Source organism: Echiichthys vipera (genome assembly GCF_963691815.1).
Source record: "Echiichthys vipera genome assembly, chromosome: 22".
NCBI lineage: Eukaryota > Metazoa > Chordata > Actinopteri > Perciformes > Trachinidae > Echiichthys > Echiichthys vipera.
Genome location: NC_139847.1, coordinates 7,076,258 through 7,102,833, shown reverse-complemented (window position 1 = coordinate 7,102,833; position 26,576 = coordinate 7,076,258). Strand labels below are relative to the sequence as shown.

Below are 26,576 nucleotides of genomic sequence, written 5' to 3'. Positions count from 1 at the left end.
GCGGCAAAAACGCAACACAACCATCGTCTCATGTCTCCGGTCTGCGGCGGCCGCTCGTCCCTCTTTGTCAAAAACGTGCCCTGTCGAGCGGCGCGACCAATCCGCGGACGACCCTGCGTGTCACAGGAAGTGACGTGTCAAGTTCCTGCCTCTGTGAAGTGTAAACGCTACAAATAATCTCCACACACACCGACATCTCTGCTGTCCGTAGAAGGCAGGGTGTGCGAGCCGACCCCCCTCGCGCAGACGTGATGTTGCAGCTGTGAAGCAAATTATTATTAAAAAACTGACACGCGCGCTCCAGACTTTATTTTGCGCGCAAATGTGACACTTTCCCCATTTTCAACCCAGGGGTCTCAACACAGACATCTTTTTCTCTCCAAAAGCAGCAGACGACCACCGACCCTTTTTTCTTTTTGGGGGTGGCCGTGGACATGAAATCACGGATCCGCCGAGGCAGCCGATGTGACCGGGGAGTGAAGTAACAGGCTGCTTTGGCTCTAGGACACAAACTTTCTTCCCCTGGCTGGTGCCCGGTGAACTGTGACCGCTGCTGCTTGCTTGTGTGGAGGTTTTTTTGTTGTTGTTGTTGTTGTTGTTGTTTTCTCGCGCACCGCCTCTCACTTTATTTCTACGCGGGTGTGCGGCGTGTGCGTTTTGCGGCACCTCCTCCGCTCCTCCATAGATCTGGTCCCCCTCCCTCCCCACCTTGTACCTTTTTTTTTTACTAGCCGCACCATGCACTCCTCCTGCACCTCCTGGCTGCTGTAGTCAAAGCAGGATCCCGAGATTTCTCTCTCTTCCTCCCCCCTCCCTCCTCCCTGACTCCCCCCTTTTTGCCTTTTGGTTTTGGACTCCGGACCGCGCGTCATGCCGCGACACCTGAAGCGCACCCCTGTTCCGTTGCAGGACCGCATGGTTCTTTTGTAACTGGATCTACTTTTCTTTTATTCTTTTTCTTTTTTTCTGTTGGAAGGCAGAGGAGGGCATGCTCTCCTCGTCTCTGGAGAACACTTGCAAAGAGGAGAAGAAAGTAGAAAGACAAGGGTGAGCCAGCAGCGACAGAACAGAGGGAGAGATCATCCTTTTTTTTTTAAAGAGTGTGACACTTACTTATAGATGTTCGATCAGGCCACGACTATGGGCGATGGGAACCACCGCTGTGGACCCAACCCGCTGTGTCCGGACCGGATGGAGACAAAGTGTCGCGCCGAGATAGGGAGCCGGTCCCCGGTTCAGAGCTCCACCGACACCCCGGGGACGTCAGCGTCCACCCCGACGTCCTCCAGCGAAGATGGACACGACAAACTTTTAGGAGTGGACCCTGACTACTGTCGGAGGATTTTAGTGAGAGGTAAGTGAACGAAAAACAAAACACACGTTTATTCTGAGCTGCCAGGACATCGAGGCTGTTTTAACTTCTCTATTATTACATCCACAATTGACCCAACAATAGGAGCCATAGGGTCAGAACACTGTAACGACAGTCCCACTAATTACAATAATGCAAGAAAGAATAACTGTCCGGCACCAAACCTTATAAGAAATGAACCTGACACTCCATTTAAAATGTCAGAATGCTACAATTAAATCTGCAGGAGTGAAAGAAAGCAGATATGAGTTTATTTGGGGATAAATTGGAGTGCAGGGTGCACTGTGAGGCTCCTGCTGTGGTAACAAGGGGCTACTTTCACTTCCGCAATACCCAAATAACTGTAACACCACACCCGCAGATATGAGGCTAATTTAAATTATATATTGCAGTAGAGAATTAAATCACTTCTAAACTCATTGTTTGATAGTGTGAGTGAGCTGTGACAGTTCCCTTTGTTCATTTGGAAATATTCACATCTATTGAACAGACACAACAGGGACTATTTGAAGACACTGCCTCGTTATTTTGGTACAGAATATAAAGAATAACTGCCTCTAATAAGTGTCTGAATATGAGAAGAGACAGAGAAGAAAACAAGGGGAAAGTGTGGAAGATAAAGAGGAGAAAATCACCTCTGCAGGTTGTTTGTGTTGCTTTTTCCAACAAAGGAGCTGAAAAACATCATTCTTCATCGATTACGTGTGTGTGTGTGTGTGTGTGTGTGTGTGTGTGTGTGTGTGTGTGTGTGTGTGTGTGTGTGTGTGTGTGTGTGTGTGTGTGTGTGTGTGTGTGTGTGTGTGTGTGTGTGTGTGTGTGTGTGTGTGTGTGTGTGTGTGTGTGTGTGTGTGTGTGTGTTACATTACCGATTATCAGAATAATATTTATTTAATAGCAGCGTCCACGCCCTCCTGCGGGAGGCCTGTTTAGCCTCTGAGTGAGATTTGTTTTAATCCAGAAAATTGAGATAAATGACTGCAAACACTAAAACACCCTTAAAATAAAATATAAAAAATCTATTGGCATTTGTATTTTTTGTTTAAAATAAATCTATGTGTAATTGTAGGAGGCTTTGGAGTCATATTTTAAATCTAAACAAACAGAAATATTTGTATTTAATTAATGTTTGCACTTCAAATTCAGGAAAATGAATCTGCACAGTGCATGTGTGTTAAAGGCTCCCAGTGCAGATTAAAGGGTCCAGTTACATAAAGAAAACATGGACAAATCAATCTGGACCTGCGGGTTATTTAAGGTTATTAGGGTATTTTTTATTTTATTTTAAATATCTGAGCACGAAAACATAAAGAAAAAAACTCTGAATTTAAATTAATTATAATGGGAGGAGTTTTTTTTTAAATGTTTCCTGGATAAAGGCGAATAAATTACATTCAATTCAATTCAATTTTATTTATAGTGCCTAATCATAACACAAGTTATCTCAGGACACTTTACAGAGCAGGTAAAGACCAAACTCTGTGACTTATAAAAATTAAAATTAAATAAAATCTCAAGACTAAAAACTCCGCACGGTTCCTATGAAGAAAAAATCAAACAATTAAATTGCAACTGGTGGTTATGTATGATATTTTTGCAGCGTGTGTGTGTGTGTGTGTGTGTGTGTGTGTGTGTGACTGTTGTGCTGTGGACAGAATCGATGTGTCGGCCTGTCGGTCCTTCATTGGAGACGAATATTATGGGATATTATCGGTGGCTGCTTAGTTTGAACTGTTATTGAGTCGTGGTGCTGGTGTCCTGTGGCACACCGTGGAGCAGAGGACGGAGACATTCACAGAACAACGACGACGCGTGTTAAATATTAAAGCACACAGAGAATATGAGAGGGCAGAAACACGGGGAAAAATGGCGTAAGAGAAACATTAAAAAAAAAAAATCTGCTTCCTCACACCGAGAAGCTCCAGCACAAGTGTCTGTAGCAGCTGCAGGAATACACAGCCTCTTTATTATTATTATTATTATTATTGTAGATACATTGGTTGTTAGGCTATCAAGCTATTGCCATATGCAAAACACGTTTTTATAACAATCATAATTATAATAAATCTGTACTGCTGATGTTTTCCACATGCAGGAGTTCATAGAGTGTCTTTAAAACCCTGTGAATCCCCAGTTATTTAAACACACACAGGCCTGTTATTGTATTTGTCTTTAACATCGTCCATCAGAGGAGGAAGTGGCCTGCAGAAGGACAGGGTGTGAGCCGGTTTTGGTGGAGATCTCGTACAGTACACGCAGGGGTTGTGTGCGTTTTTTTCCTCTAGATGCTCTGGGTTTTTTCCGCAGAGAGACCGGGGTCAGCGCGAGGTCAGCAGGTCTGAGCACAGCCTGGCTTCCCCCCTCTGCTCGCAAATGTTTCCATCACAGTTTGAGCTGTTTCATTCTCCCCCTCTCTCTCTCTATCTCTCTCTCTCTGTCTCCCTCTCTCTGTATCTGTCTCTTTTTGGATCCAGTGAAGAAAATCTGTACATTAGGAGGGTTTTTATTGCATCCCTGGCGCGGAATCTGCACTCGCCATGGCGACACATTACGCAAAGTCATTATGCGTAAAGTGCGTAAAGATGGAGACCTCTCAGGCGTGTTTTATTATGTTAGGGCTGTTGGGCAAACCAAACACCGAAGAATAACTGTCCATAACACCATGATTAAAATAGCAGATTTAACACAGATCAGGGTTAATTTACTGCGTTTCATTAGTTATTTTAATTCCCCTGCTGGGGCAAAAGCAGCCCACAGTTTTCCTTTTACGCACTGATTCTCTGCCCTCTACACCTGCTGTGTTTCACTGCCTCTGCCGTTTGGTTTACCTCCATAATACCACGTTAAAATACGTTAATGTAAGCAGACATGGTCCTTTACAACAATGACATTTTTCTTTTTTTTAAATGAATGCATATAATTAAGTTGTACTTTAGAGTTTTGGTTTCTTCTTCCTATAGAAACACTATGGATGTGCAGTTCAATCAGTTTTGTTTCATATTTAATTCAGCGTGCTTCATATTTTATCGGCTTACATATTTTATAACCTCAAAACCCTGGACAAAGAGAGGGTCGTGTCTGACCTGCGCCTCCGTGCTATGTGATAAATACCAACAACTGTTCCCCGCCACAGTGCAGCCAAACATACGAAGTTTTTACTCTTTGAAACGCGTATTTTAACCCCCGGAATTGTCGATTTCAGCAAAATTAAAGTTACTATTTTTATTTATTTTTAACCGTGTGGATAATAACCCCGACCCTGACCCGTCTAATATTGTTATTTACTAAAAATCTATAATCCATGTTGGTTTCGTACTTTTCTTCTTTTATTTAAATCTGTTCTGTTTTTAGCAAACAATCTTTAGAAACAAGCACTGAAGCAGCCAATCCTTAAAATAAATCAAAGATTAACAGCAGGTAGTCTGCCAACAGTGAGGACAAAGGACCCAAACAAATCTGGAATAAGGCAAAATAACACAAATAAGCCGCACACACGTAACCAAATATAAATAAATAAATAAATACATAAAACTGTGACAGGTGGGATGCTGTTATGAAAAACACACACACACACACACACACACACACACACACACACACACACACACACACACACACACACACACACACACACACACACACACACACACACACACGCACACAGTAACTCGGAGTGTAACAACTGAGGAGCTTTTGATTACATTCTAGTTTAGGGTGATTTAAAGGTCATGCAGAGAAATAAAGCTACGCAGCTTTTGGTGCAACACCACTGATTGATAAAAACACTTAATCGTCTCGGACACACACTCAGGGCTCGTGTCACTCTGCTGCAGAGAAACCGGGGGGGGGGGAAACTGACCAGAACTCACCTTATATGTATGTTTGCATCACTCTGACTCTATATAAAGTGTTCTAACTGCAGCAGATTTCATCCAATGGTTTGCAGTTAAAGCACAAGACAGTTTCTTGCTTAGCTACGCGAAACTGACGCAGCCACGTGAACCGACGTTACGTATTCTGCGCGAGGGGGATTTACGCGTTTGAGCGTGATTCATGTTGCCAACTTCCAGCAAATATTTAATATATTTACTAACTATGGATTATAGCATACCGCGGTGTCTGCAAACTATACTACTTAATACTAATAATAATAATAATAATTATTATTATTATGAGCCACTAATTTAAATACAGAAGGTGTCATTTTCACCACACTTGTGTCCATACAGATTAATAACAGTATGCGGCCTTTCCCACAGCACAGGTGTGTTATTTACACTGCTCAAAATAACACAAATGTAACTGGTTTCTCTCAAAGTCGATCTCCATCCATTTTTTCTGTTTGAAGCCACCACTTTGTGTCGATTCGCGTTGATATTACATGAGTTTGGCGCCATGAACATCTACAGTTCCTTCTGTTTTTACCCTATCTTCACTCCAGCCTTAAAGAAAAGCTGATTCATCTGTTTTATCTGTGAGTCCATGAGTGTTTTCGTATTTAATTATGAGCTCAGTTGTTCCTGGATGTATGTAAAATACTTGCTAAATATTGTTTTCCTTTTTTTTTTTTTTTTTAAATCTGCACAGACGCCAAAGGCACCATCCGGGAGATCGTCCTGCCCAAGGGGCTCGACCTGGACCGGCCCAAGCGCACGCGGACCTCCTTCACGGCCGAGCAGCTTTACCGGCTCGAGCTCGAGTTCCAGCGGTGCCAGTACGTCGTGGGCCGCGAGCGCACCGAGCTCGCGAGGCAGCTGAACCTCTCCGAAACCCAGGTACGAGGACGCGCCGGTGCAAACGATCCGTTTTTAAGAGTGGAAACGAACATAGAAACGGATTCTTTGAGGAACCTCTTTAACATTTTGTTTGTTTGTTTTGCAAAATAATTTGTTGTCAACGAAGCTAACCAGTAGCCTAGCAACCGGCTGAGTTAAGGGGATATTTTAATTATAAGTATTATAAGTATTGTGTTCGTCTTTGCTGTCGAAGTCAGTGTTACGGGTCGTTTTGATTTAAATGAACCGTCACAGGTGTTTGGAGACCTTTAATTGGCTCCTCAGCCAATCAGAGGGCAGGAGGAGGAGGGCTGCCCCGCCCCAAAACCTTCCTCAGACACGGCTCGTTGAAAGGACACATCCGGGGCCAAGCATCCTTAAGGAGGGGCAGGAGTTTTTAAATTCAGATGTCTCCGCCAAAAGTCCTCGCGATAAATAGGCCCCAGGGGATTGTGCACGCGCCAGATAAGGCCTTAAATGTGCACGGGGCTATATGGCCTCCCTATAACCTCACATTGCACAACTGTCTGTGTGTCATTTATGTGGCCCAGTTCTTTCAAAACATGTTGGATGTTGTCTACATTAACATACAAATATTACAAGTATGAATTATAGAATATGAGTGACAGCAGCTTCTCCAGGCGCCCGGTTTCTTTCATATCCTGCAAAAAAATGCACCAAAAAGAGAGAATAGAACAATATTTACACGTGTATCTTCTTCTCAGCACCAACAATCTATATCTATAAAACGCTCCTTGCACGCTGTTTTTTTATTATACGTTTTGATAAAGAAACCCCAAAGTGTGTTTCCCTGTGCTGATGCCCGGTTAGATCGACCTGTCGGTGCATCCGGGCTCCGAGCACAGACCCCGCGCGCTTCATTCAAAACTTCATGCCGCGCCACGAGCCCAACCCCTCTGCGTTTTTAATGTGCATCCTCGCTCACACGCGGACTTGGAGAGCATATAGAAGTGCAGTAATAATAATAATAATATAAGAAATAGTAATAATAATTTAATGCGGAGAATTCGTTTCATCACAGCGATATTTTTACGTTTAAAGCTTCAAAAAGTGATAAATTACTGCAGAACCCGTTAAAGCACATGAACAAAATATGAACGAAACCAACAAATAATGAACATAGTCAACACACTGCAGGGTTTAGTGTTGTTGTTTAGTGTTTAGTATTAGTTTCTGTAATATTCAGATTCCCCTTGGAGAGGCCATTCGGGCCAAAAGCATAAATCTTGTGACTTTTACCCAACACATGTTCTAGTCTTCATTTATTTAAAGGACGAGCCCCGGAACTCTTTATTCTCTTTATTCTTATTATTAGTGTTTACTTCTGACTGAGAACCTGCAGACTTGTCAATAACTGTGCCGTAGAGTCTCCAAATACAGGTCGATGTTTAATACAGAAACATCTCTGTGCGTAAAATAACCCACGTGTCAATACGTCAACGCTAATATAATAAAAGGGGGTCAGTTGTGTTTGGGGAAGATGGTGACATGTTTCAAAGCGTAAATATGTCCAGGAACAATAATTAAAAGCGTATTGAGCCAATTTAATTAGATTCCAATATGCAGATAAACTCCAGGAGGGTTTGGAGGTCGTGTCAGACTTAAATGACCTCGTCTGTATAAATAAAAACACTTGTTGCAGGAGCTTTACGCATCATCCAACATTAATATCTAACGCACTCAAACACAGAGGTGTGTGTGTGTGTGTGTGTGTGTGTGTGTGTGTGTGTGTGTGTAAGGGTGTTGTGTGTGTGTGTGTGTAAGGGTGTTGTGTGTGTGTGTGTGTGTGTGTGCAGTTTGGGGAGCACAGAGCAGCCACTGTGTCCCTCATTAGTGCTGACACTAGGGGTGTTAATGGGAGGGCCTCAGCTTCCTGCTGCTGCTAAGGAGACGGCAGCGGATTGGCTGAATGGAAACGTCCTGACCTTCAAGTGAAAACAGAATAATGTAAATAATAAAAAAAAAGTCTCTTCAGTAAATGGCGTTAAAGCCGCGCGCGCTTCTGAGGCAGCTTTTAGGCGTGATCAAAATGCTTTTAGTTGGCATCAGTGGGCTTTTCTTTATTATGAATATTATTATTATTGTTATTATTATTATCTTCTTTTTTAAATTTGTGGCGTTTTCATATGTGTTTTTTTAAAGCAAATGCAGCATTCAAGGCTAATCACGCAAATCACACAATGAAAGATGGATCTCTCAAAATGTTGTTTTGTCTGAAACGCTCCGTTACAGGCTTTTCTCTGTTTCTATCTATCCATCTATCCTTTATTATGAGCGTTTCTGCTCATCTAAGACTGCTTTTCATTGTACATGCATCCATAAAAGGGATATTTGCGGTTTATTTGTAATGTTTCTATTAAAACACGCTCCTTTCGCCACTCGTTTTCCAGGTTTTCCGGGTTTTTAAAGCAGCACTGTTTCTGTTCGCTTCGTTTCCAAGCGTCTAAAGGCATTTTTAACCTGTAATAACTTGGAATAAGCTCCTGTTTAGATACAAAAGTCGAGTTTTTAAAAATGTTTTATAAGAGCACGAAGTTTGCTCCTTTTATTTCGATGAAATTCAGGGTTTACAATCGAAATATTAACCCATAACGTGCTGAAACGATGCAAATATGAACATTAAATCAGATATTTTCTCATTGGCACTGAAACAAGTTGCCTTCACATTAACATAAAGAAAGAAACCGTATCCCCAGCGCCCCATGGGACCTAGCACTTGCATTTGAACCCAATCCTCTCTCTTGCACCCAAAGCAGCATTATCACACTTTTGTTTGTTAATAAACTTTATTTCATGAACGTGGTTTTTATCTGCGGCTGCAGCAGAAATACAGGAATACGAGAGGTTGGACCATTAAGTGTTTTTTTAACAATGTTTGGGTCGTTGACCCATGCTGTAACTCCAATTAGTTTGGTCAGGTATTCAAACTGATCACGCAACGAGGCAGCAGACACACACACACACACACGCACACGCACACGCACACGCACACACACACACACACGCACACACACAGAGACAAAATCACATGATGCTTAGAAATAAATATAAATATCTCCAAGACGCACAACTGGAGTAAACACACAATCTTAAAATATGTTTTTAAATTGTGGCTTTCCAAATGTACTTCCGGTGATTTCAACGCAAATTTTGAAGATATTTTCTTTAGGAAGTAAAAACAAAAACCAAAACGACGACTTTTGGTCTCAGTACACTGAAAACACCGACCATTGCGCGCAGTTTCGTCTCCAAAAACCTTCCCTTTGACGAAGCGCTCATCAAACGGGACAAATGAGAGTAAACATAAGAAAACAGCTTCAGTAAAGCTTATAACAAAAGGGCGCAGCCAGTTGGGTGGAGTCCGCTGCTCTGCGAATAACCATCTACTGCTTATTGTTGCTTCAGATCCAACACAAACATTAATGGCATTAATATATTAGTCCGTCATTCTTTTAATTGCATCCACCTGCATGTCTTAACTTGTCACTTGCATCCCCTTAACCTTGTTAATGCGTAAATTTGAGCCGTTATTCAACATTTTGATTCACTCGATCACCTTTCCTCCAAATACAACTTCAAATGAAATATAAATACAAAGAAATGTGAGTCTGAAATGCGTCAAACACGTGCGGACCAACTTTATTTAGTCTCTCGGGATCTGCAGCATCGCGAGAGGACACGGAGCAACTCCTGCGTTCAGTAATCCCCTCTGGAGTAACGCGTTACTTAGTAATCCGTTACCAGCTCGGAGCTCTTCCTTCATCCCGGCAGGTGGCTCCCCGCTACAGGGTAACCCAGCAGGAGGGTGTGTGTGTGTGTGAGTGTGTGTGTGTGTGTTTAGTTACCTTTTAAAGATCAGTTTACTCATGGATGACCACAGATTATAGGAGGATTCTTTTGTTTTTTTAGGGACGCTTGAGCTTTTATTGTGAAGGTGTGTTTCCTGCATGAGGAGGAGGATCATTAATATTAATTCTAGGATAAATTCACGTGTGAGTCTTTTGTAAATGAGCACAGGGAGAGCTTTAACTTCCCCGTTTTCTGTTTTTTTCTGTGTAAAAAGGACAACATCGTTACGTCTTTGACTTCTTTTGTGGATTTTTTGTGTTTTGAACTTGTAATCTGAACATTTTAGAGTCTTTCTTCCCCAGTTTCTTCCACATTTATCTTTAAATGTGTCAAACTTGCTTTCTCTGTCGGCAGGAAGGAGACACAAACTTACACACACACACACACACACACACACACACACACACACACACAGACACACACACACACACACACACACACACACACAGTGTGACTTCAGGAGGGTTTTTTCAGGACGCCATGCTGCGTGTGGTCACTTTAAGCTCTTCCACAGTCCTCCTGAGTTGAGTGCAGCTGACGTGTTCGCTGCCATTGTATCAGTCCATTGTTGTTCGCAGCCCTTTCCACTGGAGAAGCTATGGGTTTAATGTTAATCCCGCCGCAAACGGGAGAGAGCTCCAGTGATTTAAGCTTTCATGTGAAGCTGGGCGAACATTACACACACATGTGAGCAAATGTTTACGTTTGTTGTCCTTTTTTTGACACACTTTGAGGGATGAAAGTGGATATTTAGTGGAGGTGGATGTGTTCCTGCTTTTAAATTGTTTGTCTGGTCAGGATTTAATTTAAGAGGATTCTGTTCAAATTAGTTTACAAATGTCACAAACTTAATATTGGAGAACAAAGTATTAAAACGTGATTTATTCTGAAATACTGTTATTTTTCATTGTTCATAATTTGATAGTATATCAGCTGTGGCTATACCACTGCTGTGCTTGCATGTTTTTTTTTTTAAATAACCAAAACACTTCAACAAAAATCTTTATATTGTAAAAAAGCAGTGAGCAAAATTAGAGAACAGTAGCCGTTGTGTCAGAAGAGAAGATTTAAACAATGTTTCCTTCTCTAGGATTCAAACATGAACAGGAAGTGTTAGGGGCCACAGCTTTGAATGACTTCAGCACATCTGCGCCCACAGGACATCACTAGTTTCTCACACTTCTCTGGTTTGATCTTGGTCCGTTCTTCTTCAGTCTCTTCCACAGTTCAGTAACTGTAGTGGGTTTCTTACACATTACTTTGTTACTGAGGATTTTCCAGAGATTCTCTATGGGGTTTAGATCTGGACCCAGGGCTGGACATTATTATGCCATATTACGTTCGAGACTGAGCCCAAAGTGTGTAACGAAGTCAGTTAAATTTGGAGGAGGAAGTGTCAGAGTCCAGAGTCCCTTTTTTTAAAAATGTATTTATGAATGTTATTAGTGATTTTTTACGTGGAAAAAACAAACAACAACGGGCAAACCTGTGAACCTTTTACGATCACATCTTCTTCCTGGAACACAACACTGCAGAATTACAGAGACACGAGGTTTGGACCTGGAAATAGTACTTTGAAAGGGCGTTACGTTACAACTTAAAGATAGAGAGGCGACGTCCCTCCTCTTCCAGTGGACCCCCTGGGACCTTACTTCTGTAATAAATCTGTACGGTAGCCAACTGCGAGAGACAAACTGTATTTTCATCCCGTTTGAATTGTGCCACGAATAACAAATATGATTTTTGTCAATTTAAAAGATCATTTTGCAAGTCAACAAAATCCTATAATCTACCAGTTAGTTTTATGTGAAACCGCTCAATGGACTACGTCTCTCTTCTCGCACAAATTTACGTCACCTAGCTGCTTGGAAGAGGAGGGACGTCGTCTCTTTATTGTGTCAAGTTGTGGAACATTAAAGCTCCATGCGTTCGACATTAACTCTGGTTGAAATCCATGTATAACGCCATCAATGTGGTGTTGGTTTCAGTACAGTAAACTTTTAAAAGCAAGAACTTGTAAACTAAAACGATGACCCTGCTCTCCTGCCATTTTATTGGTCACTAAAGTTCACTAAGAGGGAGTGTACGGAGGCCTGCAGGGGACACATTTTGACAACAAGCAAAGACCAGAAGCAATTTTTTATAAAAAAGACAGTAATTTTTCATTAATTTGAGTATTTGTCAGGTGTTTGGTTGTTGATTTTGACACCCTGATGGCGTCCCAACCGTGCAAGGTACAGTTACGAAACGTTACAGGTGTGTAGTTCAAAGATCAAAGATGGGTGTGGTCCGAGCAGGGTGCAGGAATTATAGAAGGGGGGGTATAAAGTGCGGACTTTGTGATCCCATCAAGACCGTCTCTAGTGTGAACGTTGTCAGGCAGGGACCTTTACTGATTTACCTGCCGAAAAAAAAACCCCACATTTTCGGTCAGCGTCCTCGTGTGCTTGATATGATTTAAGACCAGAGCCCACCTCGGTGTGAAACCTCCGACAGGCAAGTCATGTGAGCTCAGTGTCACGTCCTGACCTGCTGTCTTTTTCTCTCACACGGACAAACAAGCCTCAAGCACAGTTTAGTGACGCCTGTGAAAACTTTCAAACGACGCTTCTTGTTGCTGTCTGGGTTTGTTTCTTTTTGCCTCGTGGCTTTCTGTACCACAGACTGAGGTTAGAGTTCGAGGGCTGCTACTGTCCTGCAAGACACTTTATTGTTACATGTTACGCATGTCTTGAGTACCTTGAGTAGTGATCTATAAATAAAACCTATTAGTATTTCTATTATGAGTTCTTTGGCAGGGCGAAGAAGAGACTCAGGCTCTTACGAAAGCTGCTAAATCTAAATTCCCTGTTACGAAGCTACACCTGCTTGTGCAACTGCTTTGCATTGGTACATTTGATTTAAGATAAACGGACGCCCTTGGCTTAAAAACCGAATCCTTCTGTGTTTTTTCCTCTCAAAAGACAAAAAAAACCCTCTCGTTTTGTGCCACGTACTGCAGGAAATCTGTGTTTTCCTCCGCAGGCCGAGGCGAGAGGAGACAAGATGGCAAGTTGTGTTTAAGCGCTCGTCTACGTACAGTGAATGTCCTCGTTTGTGTGTATTTTTCTCCATGACGGCCCAGACAGACGGTGTCTGGCCACCCGTCTGGAGCGTAGAGGACCCGAGCCATGACGTATAGCCGTGCAGATGTAGCAGCGACGAGGCAGCACAGTACGGGGATTGTCCAAACACTCAGAATAGAGAAAGAGATAGGAAGGGACACAGACAGACTGACAGATACACACACGCCCTGCTTTGTGCCTTCAGCTCCAATGTTTGGTGCTGTAGAGAAACAAACTCTTTCCTCTAGCGGTGACCTAAGGAGAGCGAGAGTCAGAACGGAAACTTTTGTCCGACTGATGGTCAAGAAGAAACCTGCGAGGTTCTGATCATCTAATCAGTTGATGAGATAATCAGAAGGACATAACAGCAATTAAATCGTATTTGCCTTTGTCCTTAATCACTCTCTCAGATTGCATTGACTTGTTTCATCAGCTTCTAGGAGAGTGAAGTGTGTGTGTGTGTGTCTGTATATGTATGTGTGTGTGTGTGTGTGTGTGTGTGCGTGTGTGTGTGTGAGACTGTGTGAAGCCAAGGTTGGAGTAATTTTCCAAACATATGGAGGACCATGTAATCCTTCAACCGATGTGAAAACAGGAAAATCAGCCAAATTGGATACAAGAGGTTTTCTTCTTTTCTCTCTCTCTCTCACCTACACACACACACACACACACACACACACACACACACACACACACACACACACACACACACACACACACACACACACACACACACACACACACACACACACACACAGGCACGCACGAATGTGTAATGCAATTTAACTGGCAGATTACCTGCAGAGGCTTTCAGACACCTGCCAGTGCAGAGGGAACGTCATCGTGTTCAGGAGACAAAACAAAAAACACTTTGTTACAAGAAGAAAGAAAAAGTGTAGAAGTGTACTTTAAAATATCAAAAGATAAAATGCTTGTTGGGCAGAATTAAATGTGACAAATGATGAATCTGTCAGGAACCCAAAATTCATAAAAAAATGATACAGGCCTTTATCAAAAAATATACAAATGTTTATTATAATCATTTAAAATGAGGGCTGGGCAACAATGGCTGGAGTCTTCTCTCCTGATAGAAGTCTTTTTATCTCTCTAATGAAATATATCATATATAACATGTCTATGTGACATAACTACATGGTAAAGTCTATTTTTCTATGCTCCTGTTATTAAATGCGTAACAAATAAAGTGTATTTTCTCATTTTATTAAAGTGCAAAATCAACATGAAGTGCAGGAGAAGAACGTAAATCGCGTAAATCGCTATAGAACGATTTAGAAAAATATACACGATACACATTAAATTTAACTTGTGAAACTAGTATTGTTTTGTTATTTATACACACAAATGCAGGATAAAATGTAGGAAATAAAAACAACAATACAGTGTGTTTATGTCCTGTGTAAAGCTCCACGTCGACGCGGTTTCACAGCTGGTCTCTACGTCAGATATAAATAAAGTTATGTTACTGTAAATAAAACATGGTCAGTGTCTTCACAGATGAATAGACGTGACTCCAGTAGACTCTTCGGTGAAGGAGCTATTTGTTCTGAGTGTTTTATTTATTTTTCTTTGAGGGTTGTGATTATTTTCATTATCCATTCATCTGACGAGTGTTTTCTAGATTAATCTTTAGGTAAATAAAATGTCAGAAAATAAAAATAGTGATGCAATAAGATGTTTTGTTTCGCAAAGATATCCAGTTCATTCTTTTATGAATTCATAGAGAAAAGCAGGAAATCTCTGTATTTGTGAGGCTGAAAAAAACATTTTCTGCCATTTTTGCATGAAAAATGAATCGACTAAACGATTAATCGATTAATTGTCAACCGAATGAATCAGCAGCTGATTTGTCAATGAATTGATCAGTTTGAGTATTTTAGTTTTTTTATAAAAACTGTTCAATTCTCTTGATTCCAGCTTCTTAAAAGTGATTATTCAGTCAAGATTTACTCACAAATGCAGTAAAGCTCCAATAATAATTTGATTAATCGATTAGTTGTCAACTATTGAATTAATCGCCAACTACTTTAACAGTTTATAAATCATTTTGAAAAAGAAAAAATGTCCAAATTCTTTGATTCCAGCTGAATATCTCCTGGTTTCTTTCCTCCACTATGGCACTAAACTGAATATCAGTGAGTTGTTAAATGATTTTTCACTTATTTTTGATTAAGTATTAAAGTAATTATTCATGCAAAAATGGCAGAAAATGCTGTTTTCAGTCTCAAATATTAAGAGTTCCTCATTTTCTCTGTTTTACATCATAAACTGTTTGGATTTGGGACAAAACAAGACACTTGAGGACGTCATGTGGTGCTTTGGGAAACATGTTAAAGACCAAACAACCGATCGATTAAACGAGAAAATAATGGAAAATGAAAATAATCGTTAGTTGCAGCACTGTCCTCAGATAGAAACTGATGTAGGTGTGTGCGCTGATGTGAAATACGGGGATAAAAGATGAAAACTGAGCGTGAGGCAGCTGAATTGTGAACTCGTCCTCTGTCTTGCTTTCACCAGCTGTGACAATAAAAATCAAATCTGGTTCCTAAAAGAACAAAAACACCCAAAAAAAAAGCATAAAACCGAAGGCGATTGGAGCGACTGCGGGGTGACATGCAAGAAAAGTCATGGACCACATTCAAACCCCTGCTGACGCACGAGTGCAGCACATCTCCGACATTACGGTGTGAGGAAGGGAGGAGGCGGAGGCTATTATCTGAACCTGGTGGGGTTCACTCCTGGGCGGTGAATGGACGGAGGACAGGAGGGGAGGGACAGAGAAAGATGTGGGCCTCATAACAGAGTCCCAAGTGCTTTTGCACTAAGGAGGATTAGGCCGCCATATCTACCAGCGATTCTATAAGACGGGGTTAACCCCTGGCTGAACCTGGCTGGACATGTGCTGCAGCGATGGAGGACCACATCGGGTTTATTCGGGTGAAGTTGGCTGATGGAGGAGGCTTCGAGGGGATGTTGAAAGCACTGCATGATGTTGGTTGATGATGAAGAAGAGGAGGATGATGGGAGGGGAGAGCGGCTGATGCGTTAATGGAAAATGACTTGAAGAGCAGAACCAGGCAGGAACAAACTCAACGTGAATGGAGCGTTTGTGATCTATGGGTTTGTAATCCTAATGCTGGTGGATTTGAAACCATAAACAACAACATACAGTAGAGTTTGTACAGTTCCAGCACACAATTGTCTAAATGCTGCTTTAAAACCCATTTCAACAATGACAGAGGAGAAAATGTTCTTTTTCAAATCCCAGAGACAACGTTGAGGTCAAGTCCTCTTAACCTTAACGGCAGCAGCAGCAGCAGCAGCAGCAGCGGCGGAGGCCCTGTTGTCATGGCTGCTGTAAAAACAGGACTTCCATGTTCTTCACAATAAAAGCATCTCACAGAAACCGTCATAAAAGCACGAGAGTTCGTTTAAAAAAACAAGAACAAACATAGAAATGACACTGAACAAAAGAAAAGCATGAGGAGGTAAAAAAAATGTCAAATGCGTTGAAGCTCAACTATTCCAAAGAGCAGTTGCACAAACAGGAAATGCAGTCTCCTTTCATATTAAGACACAGATTAGACTATTCAAATAACCCCGGAAATGTTAAAATAATAGATTCCACGATGAGCAGATGATTTGATTAGTCGATCGACACAAAATAAATGATTTTCCACATATTTTTGATTAAGTTTTAAAGTAATTTTGCATGCAAAAATGGCGGAAAATGCTGTTTTCAGTCTCAGATATTGAGATTTCCTTGTTTTCTCTGCTTTAAATCATAGTTTGCTGTTTGGGTTTGGGACAAAACAAGTCGTACAAACACATTACACCGGACTTTGAGCAGCTGGGTGAACATTTTTATGGCATTTCCTGACATTTTAAATGATAAATCCATTAATTCAGACAATAATCAGCACTTTTATCGTAGAGAAAATAATTGTTAGTTATAATTAACTCAATTTTGTCACAAATGTAGCTTGAGATAGAAGTCTTTTGTGAATTGTAAATTTGTCATTTTGCCTAAATAATTCTTTGAATAGAGTTAAATCACTTTAATATTTGCTGAAAAAGACCATTTCATTGACAAACTATGAGTATTTTTCTCAGGTTGTCCCGTCCCGGGTGCACCACATCGAATGGCAACAAATATGTTTAAAATAAAAATGAATAACTCAATTTTTTAGCTTATTTCTTTTTCTCCGGTTACAGGCCTATTTCTGCTGAATTATTGGTCTGTCAAATAACTCTACTAACCTGAAAAGTCTGCAGGTTTCATTATAGAAGCAATAATTTCAATTTAAACCTAGAAGGGAACTCGGAGCCCTATCTCAAAATGTTAATACAGTGTGAGCTTTCCCAGTGGGAAACTCATTTTTCCAATTATTCCCACACCATATGAACGCAGCACAAGTGCCCTATCTTGCGATGTCAACAAAAGTGAAAAATAATTTGTGCATCCGCCTCCTGATTTGAATCCAATCCGATATTTAATGGGTTCTTCCGCGCCTCGTGCTCCACCCTTCCACCAAGTTTCATGAAAATGAGACTTATAGTTTTTCCCGTAATCCCGCTGACAAACAGACAAACCGAGCCCAAAACACAACCTCATTGGCAGATGTAATAATTGCTCCTGGTGTCACTGATACAATCTGAAAGAGACTGATGTGTTGATCCAACACACGCTATTGAGTAAGTCGTTAAATCAGCCCATTACTTTTTTGGTTTCTTCACCCACTGGCCCGTCACGTCCAGTTTCACGGGTGCATTACATTACACATCCACTGGTCTGTTACGTACAGTTGAACGGCTGCTGGTGCGCCTGGTACAACCTCCATGGAAAAGAGTTTTCATTGTGCTGCGGCTCATCACATGCCTGGGATCAGGGGGTCTGAACGGGGTCACAGAGGGTGCAGCGAGCTGCTGGAGGGGTCATGGAAAGTGTGAAAGACTGTCACCAAGTGTCCTTCTTAAAGACTTTACCGTCACAATCCTGCATTTCACTCTGCATTATCGGCATTATAGATCCGGGCAGGAGAGCGTTGTGTGTCACATTAGACGTTTTTTTTAGTTAATGCCCTCCATCATCGTCGAAGCTTAGGTGGGTTCAGCTTTATTGCGTCGCGGGGAAGTGATTTAAAAAGAACAGCAGGACAGATTTATGAAAAAAAAAACATCTAAAACAAACAAATATCGTCTTTATTCCACCTTTAACTTTGCTCATGTAAGATTATGTGATTTGTTTTATGGACACATATGGATGCCCAGTTGATCTGCGCACTGGGTCTTGAGCTGGCTTAACCTTTCTACCTCTAGCCCAGTTTGTGCCGCACTCTTTGCAGCTGTCTGGATTCACAGCGCAGGCCTCCGATTGGCTGACCTCTGCCCGACTGGTCTGCGTAGCCATGCACGCCGGCCTCGCCCATCTCTCCCTGACCTTGACTTTACCCCACCGTGAACACATTAACCCACAGCCTCTCATTTTTCTCCGATACCTCGCGTCTTCTTGTCCCACACCTCTCTTAATTGAAAGTATTGAGGTTTTATTAACTTATAATTAATTAAGTTATCGTTAAAAAACAACTTTATAATGTGTTTTTTTAAGGCTGCTCGATCATCAAATCAATCCCAATCATTTAATACAGTTATTCATTGACTTTTGAAACATTGTGCATTAACTGAACTTTAAAACACACTTTGGGGATTTTCTTGAACTTTAAATATATTTTTAAAAAACTGTAAAAAGACATGAAATATATATATATTCAATTAAAAACATATTCTAAAATATTTTATTAAATTAGACCAAACTAAATAAAATCTAATTTGTTGTAATATTAGTACACAACCTGCTTAAAGAGTAATAACATATTTCAACATATTTCAGTCAGTAAAGGAAAGGATGCGTAATATTCGTTTTATTTCAAATACCTTTTTTATATAATTGAAAATAAAATTTGATGACTCAGCCAGCCCTAGTTTTTCTTTTAATATCTTTTCTCTGCACACTTATACTGACACACAAAACTCACACCTTTACCTTTAATTATTACAGTCGGCCTGAGTAAACTTTAGTTTTGTTTTGCTTGATCTCACCTTTTTTATTCAGGGGGAGTTTCCCTGAGAGCAACTTCCCTTTTTCAGGAACGAACGATCTCATTCATACGAGTTAGCAGCTCCGTACGACCACAGTCTGACCTGCTGACCTCTGAGCAGCTCCACTGGAGCAGTCGGGGTTAAAGGCCTTTCTCAAGGGCGCCTCAGTGGTGGTAATGAGGGCGGGGATCCCAGATTTGACCTGCTGGTCTGGGGATCGAACCAAAAACAAGCGTGTGTCTCTCCTTTTATTTTAATTTACATCTAAAATGAACCAATTTCGCAGCCATCTTAAAGGACAAAGCCAGTGATAATTCTCCTAAATGTCAATAAAAAAGACCAAAACCAACAATGAAGTCATCAGATTGCCTAACCAGAGTCCTAGTTTACTTCGAATCAGTCTGCTCTGTAAATACTCACTAAAGCACCAAATGCACATTAATCCACAGGTGAAAAAAGTCCTCAACAAATACACTATTTACTCCAGTTTGGGTGATTTTTGGTAAAAACTACAGCCCCCTAGCCTGGAAACAGAACAACCGTCAAACTCAAGTTTTAATTTGTTCTGGCAGAGACATCCAGGCCCGTTCACAGGGACCAATCAAAACCGTTCATCTCATGTGGGGCGGGTTTAAGACGATGACTGACAGCGCCCCCGTCCAGTCTGCAGGTCCGTTCACCAAACTCTGATCATACTGTCGAACTAGGCAGCATTGATGACTGTATAAAATGTTTCTCAGAAGCAGTTTTTTAGTCCTGTTGAGCTGTAATTTGATAAAGTTTGTGACCCGGCCGCCACAGATTTGCATCCAGAAGCGTTTTGCTTGTTGATAACGCCCCCTTCAAATAGAAATTCAACTGAGAGGGCCCAGGAAAAAAAGCTTTTATGATTAGTCTGGTGAAAAATAAATGAATAAATACATAAAATTAACTACAGACCATCTTGCAAAACAGGCTGAAGTCTGACTGCTCTTGCTCGGACTTCACCCATCTTTGAACTTGACCTTTTTTGTGACTGTCGGGTCAGTTGGGACCTAGCAAAATAAAAAACCCACCTCTGTGGTAGTTCCTGCTACAGTCAGTGTCTCCAGAACCACATTTTATTATCTCATTTATATTAATATATTAACAGAAAACAAGGCTGGTAACCATCTATTCATGAGGCATTTCTAAACACCTTCAGTACCACAGACGGGTCAGGGTAGTTAGACACTATTCAAAATGACAAAGTGTCGTTTTGGTGTTTTCACGTGAGGAAAATACAGAATAACAGCTGACTTTTCCTTAAATGTTCAATTCCTTGTCACTAAATTGACATCAAGCTATATAATAATACATGAAAAGACAATAACCAGGTGTACGTAAACACACAATGACATGGATATTAGTTAATAATGTGTTTTTAACCACTTCCATAGTTCTCCCAGTGCAGCGGGCGGGGTGCAGAGGGCGAGGCCGGGGCAAATGCAGGTCACGCCAGATCCAGATCTCCCTTGGTAATCTCTGCCCCAGCTCTGAACCCTGGATCCCATTAAAAAGGATTTACATCCAATAGTGTAGATGTACCAAAGGCAGCTTTGCTTTCTTCCCTTCTCATCATTTCCCCCGCTCTAGTAAAATCCCCGTAAAACACCAGCGAGCCGAGCCACGCCCCTCATTGTGTGGAGGGAGGGCGGCGATTGGTCGGGCGTGTGAAGCTTTTAAAAGGGATGTCAGGCAGGACGGTGGCACATGAGGACTTTAGAGAGCCGGTGTGTGAGCTAACGAGGAAGAAACGTAGAAGCATCTGCACAGATCATCTCTGCTGCTCCTCCCCCACCTCCTCTCCTGTCTCCTTCCCTCCTTCTGTGCCTCTTTTTTTACAGGGATTTGTTTGAGTTTTCGAAATATGTACAGATTGCAAAGCCCCCTGACTGAAGCAAGTTTGCGTGTATAAATGACTGCTGGTGACTGTAAGACCTGCTGGTGTCAGTATTCCTCTCTGAGCCGGTGGATCCTCCACGATCCCGTTATTTGGATCCTGGTCAGCAGCCCGACTGTAATCTCACCGGCCCCCGCTGCCTGTGTGCAGTGATACTATAGTTATCACCAGCCAGAGCCAGGTTACCGCCAATCAGCAGCTGTTGGAGAAGCTCCTCACCACTGTTTTTAGAAGATTAACCGGCGCCGACTGCATGAAGGAGCTGTGTTAAACACACCGCAGACTAGAAAAGAAGCATTTTTTCACAACTCTCGGACTTTTGAACGTGTTTCCTAAAGGGCAAAACACAGAAACTTTTTTTTTTCAGTTAGAATTTCATTCAACAGAGACTTCCCGGCACAATGTTACAAGATTAAGAGAGAAATGCACATAGAATAGTCAACATGTGTGTCTTTGGTGTCATCATAAGTTATGTCAAACAGTAATATTTGGCTTTAATGGCTGAATTATTGATGGGATTAAATATAAAGATCAGGTTCAGGTTACTTTATTGATACCCAGGGGTAAACTAGTTTTGCAGTCGAGAGTTGAAACATAAAAACAACTAATAAAACACAAAACAAGGAACAGATTAGAATCGGCAAAGTGCCGCAATCCATAAAAATAAAAGCATGACATAAAAACAAATAATAGAAAAATATGAAAACATTAAAACAGCCAAGAGCAAATTTCATGCATATACTGTGTAGGTTTGAATGTGAATAAAATAAATAAAAACAGTTCTACATGATCCAATAGGCATTCAGGGATTTAACCCAAGCAAGTAAACGTGCAAATTAATAAATACACATAGTAAAATAATTTGCCAAGATGCTATTTTTCATCTGTAGTACTAGAACAAAGTAATGACAAAAGCAGGGCATGCCATTTTAAGAGTCCTCCTAAAAATACACCAAAATAAGGACGAAATAACAGTTTAAAGATTAGAAAAGGGCCCACGGTTGTCAGAAGCAGTAATGAAATGTACACATAGAGACACATATACAAACAGTACAGATAGCATCAGTAAAAAGAGAGTTTAGTGCTGATATGTGAATGTACACGACAACAGCATTGTATGTTTCTGCAAACCAAAGAAACTTTGATATTTGACTTTTTTGGCGCCCATTTACGTCTCAGTGCAAAGTATCAGGCTTTCAACTAAAACCCTATATCACACATTCAAAGTGAGTACTCCAGAAGTCATGTGATCTTGTATAACGAGTCTCAGACTCCGCTTAGGGAGAAGGTCAGGGTGGATGGATGGGTCAAACACACACCGGTGTCCCGTTTGTGTCAAAGTGAAACTCAATTACATAACAGAAGTACTTATTTTGACCCAAACTGAGACCTTTTCCTAAACCTAACAAAGTCATTTTCATGCTTATGTTAAGTAACGTTCCTTGTGTCGTACATAGCATTAAAAGTGCCGGTGAAAAATTGGTATTCAACATATCTGTGGTTTGCAGAAACGCACAATGTCAATGTTTTATTCTGGCAGCTGGGTTTGTTTGTGTTACTCATCCGTTGGTTTAGTCGGTTGCTGAAAGATCTACAGTATGACCCAGTGAGGGACCAGGCTGAGAGGCCACAGACTGTGTAAAAAATGGACCTAGCCTGTTCGTCGAGGTCCGTTCTCTCAACTTGATCCAATCGTCCTTGTCTATGGGAGTCGCCATCTTGTCTGACTTCGACTCTGCCTCATTTCCTCTTACCAAAAAAAGGGCATGTATGTGACGTTAGGGGGAGGGAGATATGACCTAAACATACAGACTAGAATGTTTTTAGTACCAGGCTTTAAAGAGGTTTAATTATGCTGTGAAAACGACCTGTTTAACATGGGGGTCAACGAGAAACTGCTCTATTATGAAACCTGCCCTAGTGGACACACAGAGAACTGCAGTTTTGGCACTTCCTTATTGGATCAACTAGGAAATCACTGTGGTTGGGGCTTGGGAGAGGCCCACAGTCTCAGACTTTGTTGTTGTTTGCCAAAAACCTTTGAAAAAGACAAGAGAAGTAGTTTAAAAGTAGAGAGTAGTGTTATTCCAGTCTGACAGAGTTGGACAATACCAGTGGTACCATCACAGAGAAAGGCGGTCACACCGATAAATGGGATCATGTGAGAGGTTCGCTCACTCCAAATCTGACTGTCACGTGTTCAGGCCACATGTGAAATCTGTGAGTGTGTGTGTGTGTGTTCGCGCTCACACTGTCCTGCTGTGTTTGCACTGTACCTCCATTCAGGCTTGACACGTTTGTTCGTTTGATTATCAAACTGCTCGTTAAATCAAGACGCTGACCCGTCACAGGCTTACGCATTTCTGCCGTAACTGGAGTTTCCTTTTTATATGTGCTGTTGTCAATCCCCAATTATCGGGGATTAGATTAATGGATTTCTACGAAAAATCGCGAAGAGGCTGATGGAAGGTCTGTTGAGTGCGTAAATAACTTTCAGTGTAGTGTTTGGTAACCTCACAGTGCAAAGGTGAAGATGAGTGGCATAAGCACTCGTCTGTTCATCTATTGAAACAAACATGCACTTTGTACTTTATATTATAGGTCCCAGACTGTAAAAAGAGAGATTTCCATGTTTTTTTTATTAAAAAGCAGGTCGAGGTGCTTTATAAATACTGTGGAGGTATCGAAACACTAAATCCACAGAGAGATGCGCACTGTATTCAAAAACGGTCTCTTGTGATGTCACAACTATACTATAAGTAGGTAGAAAATACTGCTACAGTGACGTTACAGTCATTTAGCTGACTGCAATGATGGTGCAGAAACACAGAGAGCGCAGATGCAGAAGACCCAGAAACACTGACCAATCAGAGCAGAATGGTCTTTTTCAGGAGGGGGTCTTAAGAGACAGGTGCTAAAACAGAGCGTTTCACACAGAGGATGAATACAGGAATATTCAGACAGGCAGGATGAGAAAAATAATGTGTTTTTTGAACATTAAAGCATTTAAACTTCTTCAAAACCCAAAATACAAGTATGAACCTAAAAAAGATAACAAGATTTCATTTAAATTACCCCCATGAATGTTACCCACCACCCTGCAGCGTGGCACACTGTAATGAGTCTGCGGTTAATCTCGGTCAGGATCGTATGCATTTTTCATGTGTGTGATTCCTCTCAGAGGTGGCTCTCCGTGCAGCGATCTCCTGTGACCCCAGCGTGCCCTCCAATCAACATCTCACCCGGCCCCCACTATTCCACACGCTATACATTAAAACCACGCTGCACTCCATCAATTAAACACGGCGAACAAGGACAGGCAGAGTTCACCAGGCTTTTCTCAATCTGCTGCGTGTGGCGTGACGACTCGTGCGGTTGAAACTCTGCAGTTTGCTGACGTGAGAGAAGACAGCGGTGCAGATTATTTTTTGTTTTTTTCTTTTAATTTAACATGTTCACTTTCTTTTTCCTCTAAAGCCAGAAAAAAGCTGGGTTTGTGATGCATTTGCACACTTCTGTTCTCCATTTTCTCATGCTATCTTTAGACGCGTACACACACACACACACACACACACACACACACACACATACACACGCACACGCATACGCATACGCATACACACACACACACACACACACACACACACACACACACACACACACACACACACACACACACACACGGTGTCTGTCTATTTTTAGTCTCTCCAACGTGATGGATAACATTCCCACTCTGCTGTGTAGCTTTAATATCACTGCGCGTCCCCATACGTAACATTTCAGGGCTGTTAGAGCCTTGAAGTGTGAGAGGAGGCAAAGTGCGTGGGACCGACCATGATCAAATGTGCAGAGGAAAACAACAGAGTTGATCCAATGGCTGGTGCCAAGGGATTACAGCATCTCTCCTTGTTCTGCACGAATTTATGCGTGTATGACTGATTTGATGCTTAGGAGTAGCGTGCTCTCAACGCTTACGATCGTGAGCTCACAGAGCATGCTACAGCATAGATATGCATCGAGCGGAGGTCACAAAGAAGTCAATTATACCTGTGTTCACCCTGTGCAAACTTTCAACTTTTGGGCACTAATGTCAGCATGAGTTGGTGTTAGTGACACATCAGTGATCTGCACACGTTCTGATGTTAATAAGAAGACAACAGTGTGAATAGTTCTTGAGTTTATGAATCACTTTTAGTAGCAGAAGCTTTGTGGTGCAATATAAAGAAAACACACATTTAAAGGTCCCATATCATGCTCATTTTTAGGTTTGTACTTGGGTTTATCCTGTCCGTCTGAATATACCTGTATTCCCCCTCTGTCTGAAACGCTCCGTTTTAGCACCTGTCTCTTTAAGACCCCCTCCTGAAAAAGACCAGTCTGCTCTGATTGGTCAGTGTTTCTGGGTCTTCCTCATCTGCGCTCACTGTGTTTCTGAACCATCATTGCAGTGGGGGAATGAATGTAACATCACCGTAGCAGTACTTTCTACCTGTATATAGTATATTTGTGACATCACAACTGTTCAGAAGTCCTGACGCGTCATTTAAAGACACAGTTTCTGAATACAGGCTGTGAGTGTTTCTCTGTGGATTGAGCCTTTTAATAATATCACAGAATTAATAAAGCACCTCTACCTGCTTTATAATAACACATATTTATTTATTTCAATATAGGACCTTTAACATTTATATAACTGGAATTAAACCAGAAGGATTTAACATAAAGAACATATACAACTTCTTGTTTTAAGTCAGTGTTTCTTTGTAGTTTTCCGGCTCTTTCACTTCCTATTCCTCTGACTCCACATCTGAGAAAGCGTTTGGGACAAAACCTGATGATGTGAATCTTTCTTCCTGGTTGTTGCAGGTCAAGGTGTGGTTCCAAAACCGTCGGACCAAGCAGAAGAAGGACACCACCAAGGACTCAGACAAACGCTCCTCCTCCTCAAACGAGTCTTTGGCCACCTGCAACATCCTTCGCCTCCTGGAGCAAGGCCGCCTCCTCTCGGGGCCCGTCCCGCCACCTAACTCCCTCCTGGGGCCTCCACATCCGGCGAACGGCTCAATGCTGAGCAGTCCAGGAGGCTCCTCCACCTCTCCGGGGATCAGCAGCAGCACTCCTCCCAACTCCCTCGGAGGGGGGACTTTCGGGCTGTCGCTGCCCTCGCTGGGCGGCACCCCGCCATCACCGCGGCTGGGCGTCCCACCGCCACACTCCCTCTGCTTCTCCATGCCGCTGCTGGGGGGCGCTCATCATGAACTGACCTCCGCCTATGGCTGCGGTTCTTCAGCTTTTGAGCCGTACATGCGGCTGGACAGGAAGGAGGCAGATCTCGGAGGGAAGAAGACAGTTTCTTAAGTGATGCGTCCCTCTTTTAGGACAGTAGAGGACCGGGACGCATCTCCTCAGTCTGCCGC

At 41.9% G+C, this 26,576-nt stretch overlaps 1 protein-coding gene across 1 annotated transcript; it reads left to right on the top strand.

Moving 5' to 3' along the window:
• Nucleotides 1-1,119: 1,119 nt before the first annotated feature.
• On the top strand, nt 1,120-26,517 carry vax2 (ventral anterior homeobox 2; the record flags this gene model as incomplete). The annotated part of the gene is made up of 3 exons (XM_083937275.1): nt 1,120-1,354; nt 5,957-6,144; nt 26,026-26,517. 3 exons carry the CDS (start codon nt 1,120-1,122, stop codon nt 26,515-26,517), a joined length of 915 nt encoding a protein of 304 aa, XP_083793401.1.
• Between the last annotated feature and the right edge of the window lie 59 nt (nt 26,518-26,576).